The sequence below is a fragment of the Bufo gargarizans genome, chromosome 1 (genome assembly GCF_014858855.1).
Source record: "Bufo gargarizans isolate SCDJY-AF-19 chromosome 1, ASM1485885v1, whole genome shotgun sequence".
In the NCBI taxonomy this organism is placed as follows: Eukaryota; Metazoa; Chordata; class Amphibia; order Anura; family Bufonidae; genus Bufo; species Bufo gargarizans.
This window is the reverse complement of record NC_058080.1, coordinates 11,927,947-11,948,523: the sequence shown is the minus strand read 5'-3', so window position 1 is coordinate 11,948,523 and position 20,577 is coordinate 11,927,947. Positions and strand designations below refer to the sequence as shown.

The window sequence follows — 20,577 nt, the reverse complement described above, 5'->3', positions numbered from 1 at the left end:
ACAGATATATACAGCCACCACTATAGGGAGCTCAGGAGATTACTGCATACAGATATATACAGCCACCAGTAGAGGAAGCTAAGGAGATTACTGCATACAGATATATACAGCCACCACTAGAGGGCACACAGCGTCTTACTGTATACAGATATATACAGCCAGCACAAGAGGGAGCTCAGGAGATTACTACGTACAGATATATACAGCCACCACTAGAGGGAGCTCGGGAGATTACTACATACAGATATTTACAGCCACCACTAGAGGAAGCTCAAGACATTACTGCATACAGATATATACAGCCACCACTAGAGGGAACTCAGCATCTTACTGTATATAGATATATACAGCCACCACTAGAGGGAGATCGGTAGATTACTACATACAGATATATAGAGCCACCACTAGAGGGAGCTCAAAACATTACTGCATACAGATATATACAGCCACCACTAGAGGGAGATCGAGAGATTACTACATACAGATATATATAGCCACCACTAGAGGGAGCTAAAGACATTACTGCATACAGATATATATACAGCCACCACTAGAGGGCACACAGCGTCTTACTGTATACAGATATATACAGCCAGCACAAGAGGGAGCTCAGGAGATTACTACATACAGATATATACAGCCTCCACCAGAGGGAGCTCAGGAGATTACTACTTACAGATATATACAGCCGCCACCAGAGGGAGCTCAGGAGATTACTACGTACAGATATATACAGCCACCACTAGATGGAGCTCAGCAGAATTCTACATGCAAATATATACAGCCACCACTAGAGGGAGCTCAGGAGATTACTGTATACAGATATATACAGCCACCCCTAGAGGGATCTCAGGAGCTTACTGCATACAGTTGAATACAGCCACCCCTAGAGGGAGCTGAGGAGATTACTGCATGCAGATATATTCAGACACTACTAGGGGGAGCTCAGTAGATTATAAATTTATACAGCCATCGTTTTAGGGAGCACACTACATACAGATATATACAACCACCCCTAGAGGGAGTTTAGGAGATTACTACATACAGATATATAAAGCCACCACCAGGGGGAGCTCAGGAGATTACTACATAGAGATATATACAGCCACCACTAGAGGAGCTCAGTAGATTACTACATACAGATATATACAGCCACCACTAGAGGGAGATCAGGAGGTTACTGCATACAGATATATACAGCCACCACTAGAGGGAGCTCAGAAGATTACTACATACAGATATATACATACACCACCAGGGGGAGCTCAGGAGATTACTGTATACAGATCTATACAGCCACCACTAGAGGGAGATCAGGAGGTTACTGCATACAGATATATACAGCCACCACTAGAGGGAGCTCAGAAGATTACTACATACAGATATATACAGCCACCACCAGGGGGAGCTCAGGAGATTACTGTATACAGATCTATACAGCCTCTACTAGGGGGAGCTCAGGAACTTACTGCACACAGATTATACATCGACCTCACAAACAATACAGTATGCAGTTAGATCTTGAGCTCCCCCTGGGAGAGTGCAGGCAGACAAGATTGTATTATGCAACTCTATTTCAGGAGTTTGAAGCTTCATATTGGAATAATGGTGCACAGAATATTAGACCTATTTAGAGGGACTGCCCTTTTTCACATGGAGATGTTTGTACTAAAGTGGTCACATGAGTTTCTAGCCGCTATCAACATAAATTACAGCTCTAGGATGCAGAAATTTATTTATGTGCCCCCCCCAATCAAAGGATGATAAGATTGAAAAGACGGAAAGGAAATCATTCATCTTAGGAAAAATACATACAGAATATGGAGGAAACCTTCTCCAATTCCTCCCAATGTAAACATCACCAACGAATCCCAGTCTAGCCTTTATTTTCTATGCTTTATAATAATAACAGTAGTAATAATGTATCTTTTTCTTTTCAGGCGCTCCATCAAAGCCATATTTATATGACAGTGAAGAACAGCAACGTACGTCTGGTAACTTTGTATCAATGACCATTACTGAAACAACATATTGTAACATTTATTATCTCTATAAATATATTGTAACATACATAGTTACATAGTTAATACGGTTGAAAAAAGACATAAGTCCATCAAGTTCAACCAAAGTGTTGGGTGGGGACGCGAATCCCTGAAGGAAGTGAGACTTGGATTTCTACACGTTTTCATAAGCATTAATGTTGTTTACTTTTAAGAATTCATCGAAGCCCTTTTTAAACCCGTCCACTGTTCCTTCTGTGGCCACGTCCTGAGGAAGTCTATTTCACAGAAGCGCTTTGGCGCTTCTGGAGACTGAGCTTTTCCCTCTCCAGTCGGAGGCAGCGCCCCCTTGTCTTCTGAGGGAATTTTACATGGAACAGTTTTTCACCGTATTCTTTGTATGGCCCATTTATATATTTGTACAGGTTCATCATGTCCCCCCTTAGACGTCTCTTCTCAAGACTAAATAAATTAATTTTTTTTTAATCTTTCTTCATAACTAAGACCCTCCAGGCCCCTTATCAGTTTAGTCGCTCTCCTCTGTACTCTCTCCAGCTCCAGGGCGTCCTTTCTATGGACTGGTGCCCAGAACTGAACTGCATATTCCAGATGAGGCCGCACCAACGCTTTGTAAAGTGGTAATATTACATCCCTGCCCCGCGAGTCCACGCCTCGTTTAATGCATGACAATATCCTTGTGGCCTTAGAAGCAGCTGATTGACATTGTATGCTGTTATTTAATCTACCATCCACAAGGATACCCAAATCCTTCTCTATAAGTGACTCTCCCAGTGGTACATCACCTAGGACATATGAAGCACAGAGATTATTACTACCAACATGCAGAACTTTACATTTCTCCACATTGAACCTCATTTGCCAAGTTGATGCCCAATCACTCAGAGTGACCTAGTCAGCTTGTAGTTTATGGACATCTTCCATAGACTGTACAGTTCTACACAGCTTAGTGTCATCTGCAAAAATACAAACAGTGCTATTAATCTCGTCCTCAATATCATTAATAAATAAATTAAATAATAAAGGGCCCAGCACTGAACCTTGGGTTCACCACTTATAAACTGGGACTATTCTGAATAGTTCTAGAATATGAAGGTTTGTAATAGAAGAGTCCATGATGTAATCTAAAGTTTTGAGTAATAATGTTTCCTCCTGGAGGCCACCAAATTCAATGGCGGACCTTCTACTAGACCTTGCAACATAACTAAGGATCCAACAAGAACCTTCTCTATACGGGAAGCAGGTCTGTCAGCCGACAGCCGTTTCTGGGTCTTTGCCTCTTGTCAGTGCAGAGCAAAGGTCAGGAACTGGTTTGAGTGAGAAGGCTAAAGCTTATCCCCATAGACAATAAATGTCCATCACCCAGACAAACCAGTGCCCTGCTGCACTGACGAAACAGCTGCCTGCGGATGGTCCTACTTTTCATATAGAGAAGATTCTGCTTGGCGTATGTCCTTCCTTATGTCACAAGGTCTGTTAGAGGGTTAGAGCTTTGTAGAATAATTTAGATCTTTTGCTCCATATTCATTTATTCAGGATTTTTGGGTGGAGTTACCCTCTAATTACACATAAGTCATCACAAATTGTGTGATGGGGTGGAGCTTTGACAACTTTTCAGATTTCTCATAACCAAAAAGACACATGTTTGATCACAGGAGACAACTTGGCTTTCAGAGGAATCACCTCTCAGTCCAGCACTTATGATAAACTTGGCGCGTCTGAAAATGCCATAGATGGCTCTCCCAGCACCAACTACATGTCCGGACGGTGCTCGCATACTGACCTGGATGTAGAACCCTGGTGGATGGTGGACCTTATAAACGTCTACAACATCACCAAAGTGAAAATTACAAATCGAGGTGATTGCTGCCAGGAGAGGATCAACGGAGCGGTAATTATAATTGGAAATTCTCCAGAAAATGGTGGAACTCAAAATTCCAGGTAAATGGATTGTCCTAGTGTAAAAAGAGACAGACAGGTATCCAGATAATGTCAGCTCCCACTTTCTCACAGATGCGCCAAAATCAAATCACTGGGTCTTAGAGAGGAGGGGCAATATGTCTGTGGAATGGTGGGTCGGTACATTACTATCACAATCCCGGGCAAAGCTGCATATCTGACTCTGTGTGAGGTCAAGGTCTACGGCACTAATGTCTCCGAACAGTACACAGGTAAGAGAATGACTGGAGACGACCAACACATGAAGATATCAAGGCTCCAGAATGTAAGGAATATTTCATAAAACTCAGCAGTTTAATATAATGTTATTAGGCCCAACATTGATCTAATTAATTTCTGATTTGATCTCTATAGAGATCAGAGCACCATTTTCTTGTCTGCCTGTAGCAACCACTAGAGGGAACTCAGCATCTTACTGTATACAGATATATACAGCCACCACAAGAGGGAGCTCAGGAGATTACTGCATACAGATATATACAGCCACCCCTAGAGGGAGCTCAGGAGATTACTGCATACAGGTATATACAGCCACCACTAGAGGGAGCTCAGGAGATTACTACATACAGATATATACAGGCACCACTAGAGGGAGCTCAGGAGATTACTGCATACAGATATATACAGCCACCACTAGAGGGAGCTCAGGAGATTACTGCATACAGATATATACAGCCACCACTAGGGGGAGCTCAGGAGATTACTGCATACAGATATATACAGCCACCACTAGAGGGAGCTCAGGAGATTACTACATACAGATATATACAGCCACCACTAGAGGGAGCTCAGGAGATTACAACATACAGATATATACATCCACCACTAGAGGGAGCTCAGGAGATTACTACATACAGATATATACATCCACCACTAGAGGGAGCCTAAGAGATTACTACATACAGATATATACAGCCACCACTAGAGGGAGCTCAGGAGATTACTACATACAGATATATACAGCCACCACTAGAGGGAGCTAAGGAGATTACTGTATACAGATATATACAGCCACCACTATAGGGAGCTCAGGAGATTACTGCATACAGATATATACAGCCACCAGTAGAGGAAGCTAAGGAGATTACTGCATACAGATATATACAGCCACCACTAGAGGGCACACAGCGTCTTACTGTATACAGATATATACAGCCAGCACAAGAGGGAGCTCAGGAGATTACTACGTACAGATATATACAGCCACCACTAGAGGGAGCTCGGGAGATTACTACATACAGATATTTACAGCCACCACTAGAGGGAGCTCAAGACATTACTGCATACAGATATATACAGCCACCACTAGAGGGAACTCAGCATCTTACTGTATATAGATATATACAGCCACCACTAGAGGGAGATCGGTAGATTACTACATACAGATATATAGAGCCACCACTAGAGGGAGCTCAAAACATTACTGCATACAGATATATACAGCCACCACTAGAGGGAGATCGAGAGATTACTACATACAGATATATATAGCCACCACTAGAGGGCGCTAAAGATATTACTGCATACAGATATATACAGCCACCACTAGAGGGCACACAGCGTCTTACTGTATACAGATATATACAGCCAGCACAAGAGGAAGCTCAGGAGATTACTACATACAGATATATACAGCCGCCACCAGAGGGAGCTCAGGAGATTACTACGTACAGATATATACAGCCACCACTAGATGGAGCTCAGCAGAATTCTACATGCAAATATATACAGCCACCACTAGAGGGAGCTCAGGAGATTACTGTATACAGATATATACAGCCACCACTAGAGGGAGCTCGGGAGATTACTATATACAGATATTTACAGCCACCACTAGGTGGAACTCAGGAGATTACTGCATACAGATATATACAGCCACCACTAGAGGGAGCTTGGGAGATTACTGCATGCAGATACATACAACCACCACTAGAGGGATCTCAGGAGCTTACTGCATACAGTTGAATACAGCCACCCCTAGAGGGAGCTGAGGAGATTACTGCATGCAGATATATTCAGACACTACTACGGGGAGCTCAGTAGATTATAAATTTATACAGCCATCGTTATAGGGAGCACACTACATACAGATATATACAACCACCCCTAGAGGGAGCTTAGGAGATTACTACATACAGATATATAAAGCCACCACTAGGGGAGGTCAGGAGATTACTACATACAGATATATACAGCCACCACTAGAGGAGCTCACGAGATTACTACATACAGATATATACAGCCACCACTAGAGGGAGCTCAGGAGATTACAACATACAGATATATACATACACCACCAGGGGGAGCTCAGGAGATTACTACATACAGATATATACATACACCACCAGGGGGAGCTCAGGAGATTACTGTATACAGATCTATACAGCCACCACTAGAGGGAGCTCAGGAGATTACTGCATACAGATATATACAGATACCACTAGAGGGAGCTCAGAAGATTACTACATACAGATATATACATACACCACCAGGGGGAGCTCAGGAGATTACTGTATACAGATCTATACAGCCTCTACTAGGGGGAGCTCAGGAACTTACTGCACACAGATTATACATCGACCTCACAAACAATACAGTATGCAGTTAGATCTTGAGCTCCCCCTGGGAGAGTGCAGGCAGACAAGATTGTATTATGCAACTCTATTTCAGGAGTTTGAAGCTTCATATTGGAATAATGGTGCACAGAATATTAGACCTATTTAGAGGGACTGCCCTTTTTCACATGGAGATGTTTGTACTAAAGTGGTCACATGAGTTTCTAGCCGCTATCAACATAAATTACAGCTCTAGGATGCAGAAATTTATTTATGTGCCCCCCCCAATCAAAGGATGATAAGATTGAAAAGACGGAAAGGAAATCATTCATCTTAGGAAAAATACATACAGAATACGGAGGAAACCTTCTCCAATTCCTCCCAATGTAAACATCACCAACAAATCCCACAGTCTAGCCTTCATTTTCTATGCTTTATAATAATAACAGTAGTAATAATGTATCTTTTTCTTTTCAGGCGCTCCATCAAAGCCAGATTTATATGACAGTGAAGAACAGCAACGTACGTCTGGTAACTTTGTATCAATGACCATTACTGAAACAACATATTGTAACATTTATTATCTCTATAAACATATTGTAACATACATAGTTACATAGTTAATACGTTTGAAAAAAGACATAAGTCCATCAAGTTCAACCAAAGTGTTGGGTGGGGACGCGAATCCCTGAAGGAAGTGAGACTTGGATTTCTACACGTTTTCATAAGCATTAATGTTGTTTACTTTTAAGAATTCATCGAAACCCTTTTTAAACCCGTCCACTGTTCCTTCTGTGGCCACGTCCTGAGGAAGTCTATTTCACAGAAGCGCTTTGGCGCTTCTGGAGACTGAGCTTTTCCCTCTCCAGTCGGAGGCAGCGCCCCCTTGTCTTCTGAGGGAATTTTACATGGAACAGTTTTTCACCGTATTCTTTGTATGGCCCATTTATATATTTGTACAGGTTCATCATGTCCCCCCTTAGACGTCTCTTCTCAAGACTAAATAAATTAATTTTTTTTTAATCTTTCTTCATAACTAAGACCCTCCATTCCCCTTTTCAGTTTAGTAGCTCTCCTCTGTACTGTCTCCAGCTCCAGGGCGTCCTTTCTATGGACTGGTGCCCAGAACTGAACTGCATATTCCAGATGAGGCCGCACCAACGCTTTGTAAAGTGGTAATATTATATCCCTGCCCCTCGAGTCCATGCCTCGTATAATGCATGACAATATCCTGGTGGCCTTAGAAGCAGCTGATTGACATTGTATGCTGTTATTTAATCTACCATCCACAAGGATACCCAAATCTTTCTCTATAAGTGACTCTCCCAGTGGTACATCACCTAGGACATATGAAGCACAGAGATTGTTACTACCAACATGCAGAACTTTACATTTGTCCACATTGAACCTCATTTGCCAAGTTGATGCCCAATCACTCAGAGTGACCTAGTCAGCTTGTAGTTTATGGACATCTTCCATAGACTGTACAGTTCTACACAGCTTAGTGTCATCTGCAAAAATACAAACAGTGCTATTAATCTCGTCCTCAATATCATTAATAAATAAATTAAATAATAAAGGGCCCAGCACTGAACCTTGGGGTCACCACTTATAAACTGGGACTATTGTGAATAGGAATCATTGACCACAACTCTCTGGACACGGTCCTTCAGCCAGTTTTCAATCTAATTACAGACTATGCTTTCCGAGCCAATAGACCTTACTTTACCTATTAAACGTCTATAAGGGACAGGATCAAAAGCCTCAGCAAAATCCAGAAACACTACATCCACAGCCGCCCCTCTGTCCAGGCTTCTACTCGTCTCACTACATCCACAGCTGCCCTCTGTCCAGGCTTCTACTCACCTCACTACATCCACAGCCGCCCCTCTGTCCAGGCTTCTACTCACCTCACTACATCCACAGCCGCCCGTCTGTCCAGGCTTCTACTTACCTCACTACATCCACAGCCTCCCCTCTGTCCAGGCTTTCTACTCGCCTCACTACATCCACGGCCGCCCCTCTGTCCAGGCTTCTACTCACCTCACTACATCCACAGCCACCTCTCTGTCCAGGCTACTACTCACCTCACTACATCCACAGCCGCCCCTCTGTCCAGGCTTCTACTCACCTCACTACATCCACAGCCGCCCCTCTGTCCAGGCTTCTACTCGTCTCACTACATCCACAGCTGCCCTCTGTCCAGGCTTCTACTCACCTCACTACATCCACAGCTGCCCTCTGTCCAGGCTTCTACTCACCTCACTACATCCACAGCCGCCCCTCTGTCCAGGCTTCTACTCACCTCACTACATCCACAGCCGCCCGTCTGTCCAGGCTTCTACTTACCTCACTACATCCACAGCCGCCCCTCTGTTCAGGCTTCTACTCACCTCACTACATCCACAGCCGCCCCTCTGTCCAGGCTACTACTTATCTTACTACATCCATAGCCGCCCCACTGTCCAGGCTTCTACTCACCTCACTATATCCACAGCCGCCCCACTGTCCAGGCTTCTACTCACCTCACTACATCCACAGCCGCCCCACTATCCAGGCTTCTACTCACCTCACTACATCCACAGCCGCCCCACTGTCCAGGCTACTACTTATCTTACTGCATCCACAGCTGCCCTCTGTCCAGGCTTCTACTCACCTCACTACATCCACAGCCGCCCCTCTGTCCAGGCTACTACTCGCCTCACTACATCCACAGCCGCCCCACTGTCCAGGCTACTACTTATCTTACTACATCCACAGCCGCCCCTCTGTCCAGGCTACTACTCACCTCCTCATAAAAACAAATCAGGTTAGTCTGACAACTTCTGTCCTTGGTAAACCCATCCAGGTTATCACTTATAATATTATTTAAAGTCACATACTCCTTTATATAGTCCCTTAAGATTCCTTCAAACATTTTTCCCACAACAGAAGTTAAACTAACTGGTCTATAATTACCTGTGGAGGACCTATATCCTTTTTTTAGTATGGGCACCACGTTTACCTTGTGCCAATCACTCAGCCCTGTACCAGTCCCTAGAGAATCTTAAAAAATTATAAACAGGGGCACAGCAATGACTGAACCAAGCTCTTTATTTAGTGGACCTACCTGCTCAGACCTAGTTTTTTTTTAGCATTTATATATTTAAAGAATTTTTTGGGATTTGATTTGCTCTCTTTTGCTACCTGCTGTTTGTTTTGTATTTTTACAAATTTTATCTCCTTTTTACTGATTTTATTAAGCCCTTTGTAATCTTCAAAAGCTCCAGCTGACCCCTCAGATTAGTATTTTTTAAATGCCCTCTTTTTGTCTTTTATTGCCCTTTTTACAGTAAGCCATGGGGGGGGGGGGGATAATTTTAGCCATTTATACTTGTTACCAAAAGGAAAATATTTTTTTGTTTTATTAAACAGTGTGGATTTAAAGCTAACCATTTTTCCCCCCAGGGTAGTTGCCCCCCCCCCCCCCCCTATTGAGGTGCCGCCTGTCCCTACTGTAGAGCCTGTAACCGACCGCAAAGTCGGCCCAGTTCTCCATGAACCCAAACCCTTTCTTCCTGCACCAGCTTCTGAGCCACTTATTTAACTCCCTAAGCTTATGATCTCTATAGATATATTGTAACATTTATGATCTCTATTGTTATATTGTTAAATTTGTTAGCTCTACTGATATCTGATATATTGTAACATTTATAATCTTTATTGATATATTCTATTATTTATTATCTCTATAGATATATTGTAACATTTGGTTTCTCTGTATTTTGACTTTGTTTCCATTTCCACAGTTGCTACTGAGCTAAGAAATATTATGAAACACTCGAATGCTGGTAAGGGTCTCTGCAACCGATGCTTGTGATTTTAAGACGTTCGACTTCTCCAGGTAATGCATCTCCCTTGTTCATTAGCACCTAATGTGGCGATGCATTTACCTACAAAGCAGTCCAGCACAGATTGCGGAGAGTCACATGCTGCTAATGATGGCAACCTGAAGAAATGCTTTAAGACCGCAGTGGAGAAGACACCATGGTGGACCTTAGAGCTGCCCTCAGATCATAAAGTCTTCTCCATCGCAGTGACGAGCCAGAACGACTCCAGTGCTCAAGATCTTCATGAAGCAGAGATTCACATAGGATCTTCTGCGACTGGCTGGAAGAAGAACCCAATGTATGCTTCATATTCTGTACATGTATGGTATATATAGGGGTCAAATGCCTGAAAACATGGGACTAATTAATCATATTGTGGTAGGTAGCCCTTAGATCTGAGCAGCAGTTCCTGTTATTATGTGCGTGTGTCCTCGCTCACATTTTTCAGTCCATACATAGGACACAATAGGGTGATCGTCACCACATTTAGAGATCTCAATGTTGGGGTATGCTTAATAGCAAATAACTTATTTCTATTTAAGTTGCCACATGTGGTGGCAGGGGCATTCAAGGTGGGACCATGTTTGAGAAACCTTGTACTCATGTGTTGAACCAAAATGGAGAAATGTAGCTTGCCAGCCGCACATCCACACACGTTACCCCTGCTCAGGGAAAGCATGCTTGCTTCCTCGCAGATTCCTGATTTCGGTAATAATCAGGCAGAGTGTTCCTAAATTACCCTGCCCAATCATAGACAGAACTGAATGGTAGTTCAGAGCCTGGAAAGTAACCACAGGACCCCAGGTACACAGCATTAACCCTTCCACTTCTCTCTACCAGGGTTTCTTACCTTAACTCCTACAACACATTAGACCAACAGGAATTTTACAATTAACCTCCTTACTGGCCTAGACCACTGGGTATATTGACATTAACCACTTCACAGCACTAGACCACCAGGGATGCAGAATTACTCTCATCTTTGCCATAGACCACCAAGAATACAGACCTTACCCCTTTACTACCCTAGACCATCAGGGAGCCTTACATTAATCCTCCAACTGTCTTACACCACCAGAGAAATGTATATTATCCCTTGATTGTCCTAGACAAACAGTTACACTAACATTAACCCCTTCAGTACCCAGCTTACCAGAGATTCTGACATTAATCCCTTCACTACTCTAGACCATCAAGGATTCTTACATTAACCTCTTTGCTGTCCAAGACCACCAGAGATGTTGAACTTAGCCTAGATCACTGGGGAAACTTATATTGCCCTCTTCAGTGCCCTTTGTCACCAGGAATATTGAGATTAACCCTTCAACTGAGTAGATCATCTACTGCATTACCTGGATGCTATATGGCCCTGTATATCTGCCTTCTGTAGAGTTAATTATTAGAGTGATGTACGTTAATATTATTTGATGTGGCTCTCTATTGCCGATCTGTATTGCCCGAGTGCCACGTCCCAAACGGCACACTCTCAAAGTCTTAGAAGGAACATTGCAGTGGAGAACGTCTTCCATCATGGCTCTCTATGGTTTTCATATCTTATCTCATAGATGTGGCAAGATGTCGACTATTGGTCCTGGAGAGACGTTTTCATTCAACTGTGATGGGTTAGTGGGCCGATTTGTGACCATAGTTATCCCAGATAAGAAGGCATCCCTCAGCTTGTGTGAAGTCCAAGTTTTTGCCCTCTCGGTGGATACTCCAAGTAAGTCACTAATGTATTCACTTAATATAATTGGCATCCTATTACTTTATAGTCCACACATGGGCATGTCGGCTGAAAATCCTGGAGTTAGATAGGACCCTGCAGAACTTCTCATATAGGAAAAGCTGCAAAAGGGAATTAAACACCTGGGGCAGTGTCGTCTGTATAAAGTGTGGGATGGGAGATATTAGGTGCTCACCTTTGGTGGTTGTGCTAGCAATAAGGACAACCCTAGTGTAGGAAAATAAACAGAAGATCTGCTGCCTAACCCTCTGGACAAAGATTCACATGAACAAGAAGAGGTAAGTAGGGACTTGACTGATGCTGGTACTGAGAGGTCTTCAAACAAAGTTTATCCAAGATAGAAGCTTTATTGGGACTACGCCTTTTGGGACTGATGAAGACACTGGTTCAGTGCCGAAACATCTAGTCTTAATAAAGCTTCCATCTTGGATGAACTTTGTTTGAAGACCTCTCAGTACCAGCGGTCGGTCAAGTCCCTACTTACCTCTTCTTGTTCATGTGCATAAGAAAAAAGAACAGTCATCCATCCGCTCATCTTATGATCATATAATGGAAACCGTCTATGAAAGACACAGGTATTGAAGTTTACACCGCCGGATGCTGAATGTCTCTTTTCTCCTATGTACCTTGTGCTGTCTTCTGTACTCCTGGACTGTGCCCAAATATCAGGACTCAGTGCCCAAAGTCTATGGACACCAAAGTCTCAGTGAAAACCAAAACTATGCAGGTGGACAAGATGAGGAATGATCCATTCTGAGGAGCTCGTGTGGTTTGTCTAGGGCAGGAGTTGGCAACCTTTTAATCGATCCCAGTCAGTGGACCTCACTCTGTTGCATCCTTTACTGGAATGATGTGAACACAGATTTTCTGTTTCAGGTGGAGACTGGAATACAGATCTTGAATCTCAGAAGAGTCATCATGGAGGTAATGTAATTTATTTTGTATCCATATGTGCACTGCAGAGGGAAAGCTTTTCTTACCGCTGGCACCGCCATCTCTAACGTCTTGTCTATAATTATAGCGTGGCATCAAATGTGTCAGCCTTTTTGTAAGATAATTGTGTGCAGCCTTACCTTCTTTTTCTAGGAAAGCTCAGTGTCCAACATGTCCACCATTACAGCTTCTACAGATCTGTGCAGTACAGGCTCCAGGGACGTGTCCCCCACAACCAGCGGTCCCTGGTGTAGTGGACCCCATTAAAATTAAGTTCCCTGCATAGTTGGGTGGTTGAGTACCGCTCTGCAAGGAAAGACTGTGGAAGGACCACAACGCTAAATCAGCACAGTGGCCCCTTCATTCTCAGTATCGGTAGGGCTCCTAGAGTGGGAAACCATCTTTGGCCTTTCTTGTGTGGGTTTAGTGGCAGAAACTTTCCAATATTTTTATCTCCAAACCTCGCCTCCGTGACTATCCAGGAACACCTCCAGAACATCTGCTAATGCCTCCAGAACAACCACTCTTGGGGGGGAGTTTACATAAGCCCCTCCCTTTTTGTGCCGCTTTATGGGATTGTCTCAGCAAAAATGGAGGTACTGGTGGCCATTTTGGAAGACACCTAAAAGATACTATGGTTAAGAGATGACCAAGGAGAATATTCTTCTTTGTAGAAAAAAAGCGGGCGGCACTCACCATCGTGAAAATATAAGATATTCCTTTATTGCCACATCAAGCAAAACATACGCAGCACCGGAGCTAGGAGTCACTTCCCTGCACACTGGATGCAGCAACGGCTGTTTCACGCAGTATGCGCTTTGTCAGGCTGCTACAGGTGTGTGCACCTGCACTCCACCTCTTAAAGCACTTCACGTCAAAGCATCAGGTGTGCAATCAGTGACGCTCTCTTGGTGCTAATACACATTGGTTACAATTAAGAACAAATTGCTACATTTAACTGTCACGAATGGGAGTAGGGGAAACCCCCATCACGCAATGTCCTAGGCTACCAGGCTGCAATGCCGGGAAAAGGGAGCTGGTCACCTCCTAGAACTTCCCTCAATAGGCCCTAGTCTCCTGGCTGTATGAGCCCCCTTCAAAGGTAAGGGGACTCATACCCACGTGCCTAGAAGTCTAGGAATCCCTGCATTGCCCTACAACTGATGACAGGGCAGAGAATACCTGTTCATCCACGACACGGATGACAGACATCTCCAGAGGCCCAGTAGCTGGCAGGATGCAAGACTTTGAGAGAAACAGTACGGCAGGTAAATAGCACAGCAACACAACAAATGCTATCAACACTTACCTGCCGCAGCCGAGATGGAATGACGGCACAAACGACAACCAGGACCTCCCTGCGGCTATAAGATACATGGAGGCTCCAGGCTGGGAAGCACACAGTCTTGCTTTTGCTTAAGCCCCTCTGGGAAAGCAAGCCCCTTCTGGAGCAACATACACACACCAAAAGGAACACGTCAAGCAGCCATGCTGGTCACAACACCACAAATACCAGACATGGCACACCACTCTAGACATACAACAAAACCAGAGAGGAAGCGTACAGGAAACAGACACTAAGGGGTAAGCAATGGACATAGATAACAACAATGACAACTAAGGGTGGCTCACACAGAAGGTACACAAACAGCCCAGGAGCAGAGCTCCACACCAAGCTGACAACAAGCAAACTGACCTCAGGCTCCAATACATCTGAATATAAAGAAACCTGAGGCTACACCTAACACACTCCAACAAGTTTAACCCCGTGCAAATCAAAGCAGGGAAAACACCAATAAAAGGGAAAGACACGTGTAAAGGCCGATTCATTGGCCTGTATTTGTGGGAGGGGCTTGGCCACCTACTTCAACGGCCGGCGCCCTCCCACAAGCGTACGTAGTGCAGAGTCCTTTGGAAGCGCGCTCGTACCTGGCTGTTCCTTCGGTGGATCGGGTAAGTGCAGGCGTGCGTGCAGTGGTCGGCCCTTTGGTGTGTAGGGGCCGCCATACGCTGCGCCTGATTTCATCCCTCCTGCCCGCTTCACAAGCGGCACCTTGTCATCCTCTGGAAGGGGGGGGGATGGAGCCAACACGGCACCCCCCTCCTCCACTGCCCAGGCTCGCGCCCGGCACCGCTCTCCGGCGGGGGGCGGAGCCAGTGGTCACATGACGGCCAAACCCCCCGCCCGCTTCCGCCCCCCTCTTCTCGGCCGGTACACAGCTTGCGCCTGCCTCGCTCCCTCGCCGGGTCGGCAGCGCAACCAGCTGTGGGCCGGCAACCCTCACTCCCCAAAATTGCCAGGGGGCACATTTTCTCCCCACGCGGTGGAGGTGCCCAGCCGGCGGGGGGCGGCCCCTCGTCGAGTCAGGGAGTGGTGGCCCCCCACGTGGCACGTCCTACACAAGGGGGGAGGCATGTCTGATTAGGCCTCCCCCTATGCCAGGGGGCAGCTCCGTTTCCCCACGCGGTGGAGGTGCCCAGCCGGCGGGAGGCGGCCCCCCGTGGAGTAGGGACCGGTGAGGCCCCCCACGCGGCACACTTTAGTCTTGGCAAGATGGGGCCCTCGTCGCCGGGGGCCCCCCTGGGCCGACCTCATGCCAGAGGGCTGCGCGGCTCCCCACGCGGCAGAAGTGCTCGGACGGCGCCACCCAGGGACAGAGAGGGCCCCGCACTGAGCACCCTGTCAGGGACATGCGTCAGCTCTCCACGTGGCACTCGTCTCATGTTTGCGGGGGTTGTCAGCCGTTGCCAATATCCATCCCCACGTGATTCATGGTACCAGGGAACTCCGCGTTCCCCACGCGGTTACCATGGAGCACGGCGGTGCGTGCAACGGCTCGCTCCTCGCCCACATTAAAGTCTGGCACGGGCCGCCGTGCCGCCTAGATAGGTAGGGGTTTCCATCATCAACGTCAGGCACTGGTCAAACAAAAAAAAAAAAAAAAACACCCACTCCCACCAGTCACCATACCTCCCCTCACGAACACGTCCTGGTATTGAGCCTCACGCATTGACTGGTTCTTTTGCATTTGTTCCGTTGTTGTTTTCCAGGTTCTATACAGTGGTTAGTCTGAGAGAAGTTGGTGGGATCTCAATTGATTTTTCCTTGGCTACCAAGGTAGTGAGGTACACGTCGGGGGATGGGAAGTGGCTGCCTTCAGGCTGGGGTCTCATGTTTTTTTTTGTTAACGCACAGGTCATTTTCATTTCATTATACTTCCGTGGAAGTCAGTGCATAGGGTTTCTCAGTTGGTAAGTACGTCAGGTCTCCTTGCATGGACTCCCGGGTGGCGGTTCCTGGCCATTCCTTCACGGCTCTTCTGGTTCAGTGTGCATACCTCACGGGAATTGTTCACTTTTTCTGTACGTGGTTAGACAGCTGCACGGGTGCCAGCGACCATCAGGCTAGTCGGTCATGTTACGTTGCTCTTTCCACAGCCGCAATGTCACGTGCTTCGGACATTGTCGACGCGTCGGTGGATGAGGTCGTAGCACAGACGTCCGAGAGGGGCAGTACACCGTCCCTACGTGCTTGGACAATTCCTAGGCTGATGGCGGAGTTGACAAAGCGGGGCGTTCCTTTCCCGGCAACCGCTAGGAAAGCAGAGCTATATCGGCTGTGGAGAGACTCCCTGGCACCCAGCGCCAATGATCCCCCTGCAACTACGATGCAAACATCGCTGACTCAGATACACGTCATGCTAAACAGTCTGACGTCGGCCGTCACATCCATGCAGGCGAGGTTGGAGTCCATCGAGGCTCGCAGCACAGTCGCACCAGTTTCCTCCCTCGAGGTTCCGGTCGCCTCCACCTCTGCCATAGCAGACATTCGTTCTGCCCAGTCCGTCCCTAACGTGACTCCCTCCCACTATGTCCCGCTCAACATCAGGAAGGACATCCTAGAGGGTACGGATGTCAATCTTGCGTCTCTACTCATAGCCTCCAGGGACCTTTCTGACAACAAGGTTATAGCTTGTGGAGAAGTGTCAGTGGTACTAAGGAGCCGCGACCACCGGCTCAACCGCAAATTGTCCATCCCGGAATTCGTCATGGCATTTAGTCTTTTTAGGGATGTCATTTGCACTGCCAGGCCGGACAGGAGGGAGGAACTAGACCTTTATCTCTTCAGGGTCACAGAGTTGGGTCATAGGTATGGAGGAACCGCGTTCTACGACTACCACTGTTCATTTGCAGCTAAGGCGGCAGCGGCTCTCTCCCAGTTTCAACACGTTACTGACTGGTCCAACCTGGACACTTAGCTTTTCTGCAGACACTTTGCAGGTCTGAAGGCTCCCTCCTGTTCCGCCTGTCAATCTATCTTCCACTCGGTTGAGTGGTGCGATAAGGCCGCCGTCAGCACGGCGTCCTACCCCTCCAGCTCGGCAGCTGGTCCTCTTGAGGTCTTCAGGCCCCCCAGCTCAGTAGACAAGCTGGGCCGGCCCATCATTCAGCTAGGAAGGGCACAGATATGCAACAACTTTAATTACGCCTCTTGTAATTTTGGGCAGTGCCGGTTGTTGCATATCTGTACCAATTGTTTTAGGGCCCACCCCCGAGTAGCATGCTCATTAAAATCTGTAAAAAGCTACATGAGTGTGGTCAATATCAGCCGTCTACAAGAATTCTTGCAAGGCCACCACAACCCTGGGTTTGTTCAGTTCCTGGTGACAGGATTTCACGAGGGCTTCCACACGGGACTGATCACGACTCCAGAGTCCACACACGAGTGCAAAAACCTTCAGTCAGCCGAAAGAAATCCCGCCTCGGTAGACGCACTAATAGAAGCCGAGTTGAGCAAGGGGTTCCTAATCGGTCCCTTTGGTGTGCCCCCTTTTCAACGCTGGAGAGTCAGTCCCGTGGGGGTAGTCACAGGCAAGTTCAGCGGGAAGGAGAGACTCATTATCGACTTGTCGGCCCCACACGGCTCCCAGGTCCCCAGCCTCAACTCCCTCATTCCTTCGGAGGAAGTGGGCATGAGATATGCTTCGATAGACCAGGCTATCGCCATAATCATGAAAACAGGCCCAGGGTCCTGGTTATCCAAAGCCGACATATCGGATGCCTTCAAGCTGCTTCCCATCATGCCAGCCCTCTGGCAGTGGCACGGCATCAAATGGAAAGGCCTGTACTATTTCTCCACCTAAGCTCACCTTCGGTTCCAAGAGTAGCCCCTGGCTCTTCGATCAGTTGGCTCAGGCACTCCACTGGATCTTGGAACACGTAGTCCTCTGTGAGTTTGTCATCCACTACCTGGATGACTTCCTGCTGATTGAGAGGCCAGGGGCACTCCCCCTAGGGCTGGGCAAGTTACTCAGGTGCTTTTCCCAGTTAGATGTCCCGGTGTCCCCCAAGAAAGTAGAAGGCCCGGCCACAGTCATCACCTTTCTAGGCATCGAGTTAGACTCCCAGCGCATGCTAGCTAGATTGCCGGCGGACAAGTTAACAAGGATCAGAGGAGTCATTCACAGGTTCACAGTCACGACCGTGGTCACTAAGGCGGACCTTCAGTCTCTACTGGGCATGTTGAACTTCGCCATGCGCATCATCCCACAGGGCAGAGCATTCATATCCCGCCTACTCGCGCTCTTGAGTTCCGCCCCAGAACAGGACAGCCCAGTGTGCTTGGACAGTCAAGCCCTAGCGGACCTCCACATGTGGGATCATTTCCTGAGCCAGTGGAACGGGGTCTCCTTATTTGTACCCGAGCTGTCGTGTCAGTCGCCTACAGTCTTTTCAGATGCAGCTGCGGGCTCAGGGTTTGCCGCCATTTTCGGCACCCACTGGGTGGCAGACGCATGGCCTGCCGAGGTGGGACAAATCCCGGGCTTCCTCCAGACCTCGGCGCTGTTCGAGCTGTACCCCATTGTGGTGGCCGCCCACATTTGGGGCAAGTTTTGGGCACGTCAGTCTGTTCTGTTCGTAACTGACAACACAGCCGTAGTGGACATTCTCAATAGTGGGCTGTCGAAATCTAGCCAAGTCATGTGTTTTCTCAGACGGTTAGTGCAGCTCTCCCTACAACACCACTTTCATGTTTTTAGTGCGCATGTGCCAGGTGCGCAAAACGGGGCTGCTGACGCCTTGTCGAGGGCTAACTTCTCCCGTTTCTTCCAGATCATGCCAGAGGCAGATGCGACAGGCGCCACCATCCCTCCTCTCGAGTCCTTAAGGCTAGTGTAACCGACCACCTTGAGACGGCCCACGCTCTAATACGCCATTCCCTCTCGCCTAACACGACCAGGGCGTACAACACCGGGTGGAAGACGTTCTGCAGGTTTCGAGGAGAATGTCCTCAGGAGGACTCCAGTTTTCCAGAGTACATCCTGGCGTTCATCGGGTATTGCCACTCTGTACGCAAGCTCTCCCACGCTACAGTGAGGTCATACCTGGCGGGAGTGCAACACTTCCTCTCTCTTAGCCACCCCGAGCTAGCATCAGTGTTCACCTTACACGCTGTCAAAGCCGCCCTCAAGGGTTTGAGCAAGTGCGGGCCTCAAAGCCAAGTACGCAGGCAGCCGGTCACCGGCCCTCTTTTCCGCAAACTGTCCGACGCCTTGGACGGTAATCCTTTCGGGGTTTTGGCCAGCCTGGTACTTAAATCCGCCATCTACTTAGCCTTCTACGGCTTCCTGAGACCTGGGGAGTTTACCTGTTCACCAGGCAGCAACAGTTTCCTCACGGTCAGCCAACTGGTCCAAAACTCCGACGGGTTCACATTGCTGCTCAAGACGTCTAAGACCTCCCAGTTGGGACCCCCTGTCCAGATATCCTACTTTCCCACAGCACATCAATGGTGTCCCGTCACGGTGCTTCGTCGGTTACGGTCCGCCTTGTCCGGGGCCGGACCGAACAGTCCTCTGTTACCCTTCGGGGTGGTTCCGCTCACCACCCAGCAGTTCATATCCCACGTTAGGTCACTAGTGGCCAGCACGGGCGGCGACCCTGCCACCATTTCGGGCCATTCGTTCCGCATAGGCGCGGCATCCGCGGCCTCCAAGAACCGAGTACCTGCGCATGTCATTCAGAAACTGGGGCGTTGGCACTCGTCTTGTTTCAGCCGTTACATACCACACCCCGAAACCGAGATGTCGGCAGCCTTTCAAACTTTAGCTTTGTAACGACTTTGCAATAAATTACTTCTGCCTACCCGTATGTCTTTTGCCCTCTTTCAGGCGTCCCTCCACGACACGGTCACGGCACAACTCTGACCGCTTAGGGGTAGGGTAGCCCAGGTAGGACAGACACGTACTTGGTTGCCACGACCACAAGTGTAAAGGCCGATTCATTGGCCTGTATTTGTGGGAGGGGCTTGGCCACCTACTTCAACGGCCGGCGCCCTCCCACAAGCGTACGTAGTGCAGAGTCCTCCCTCCCACCCACCCCTTTCTCCTGTTACTCTCAAAGGGGATGCCCTCTTTCAGGCGTCCCTCCACGACACGGTCACGGCACAACTCTGACCGCTTAGGGGTAGGGTAGCCCAGGTAGGACAGACACGTACT

General features: G+C 47.5%; 1 protein-coding gene across 2 annotated transcripts in view; it reads left to right on the top strand.

Moving 5' to 3' along the window:
* Positions 1–20,577, top strand: part of LOC122938780 — a 291,534-nt gene that overhangs the window by 262,937 nt on the left and 8,020 nt on the right. For both annotated transcript variants that reach the window (XM_044294547.1, XM_044294557.1), the window contains 8 exons: positions 1,941–1,985; positions 3,674–3,959; positions 4,032–4,189; positions 7,010–7,054; positions 10,321–10,362; positions 10,441–10,699; positions 11,967–12,121; positions 13,022–13,069. In XM_044294547.1, the coding sequence (XP_044150482.1) occupies positions 1,941–1,985; positions 3,674–3,959; positions 4,032–4,189; positions 7,010–7,054; positions 10,321–10,362; positions 10,441–10,699; positions 11,967–12,121; positions 13,022–13,069 (1,038 nt within the window). The remainder of the gene's footprint in view (positions 1–1,940; positions 1,986–3,673; positions 3,960–4,031; positions 4,190–7,009; positions 7,055–10,320; positions 10,363–10,440; positions 10,700–11,966; positions 12,122–13,021; positions 13,070–20,577) is intronic.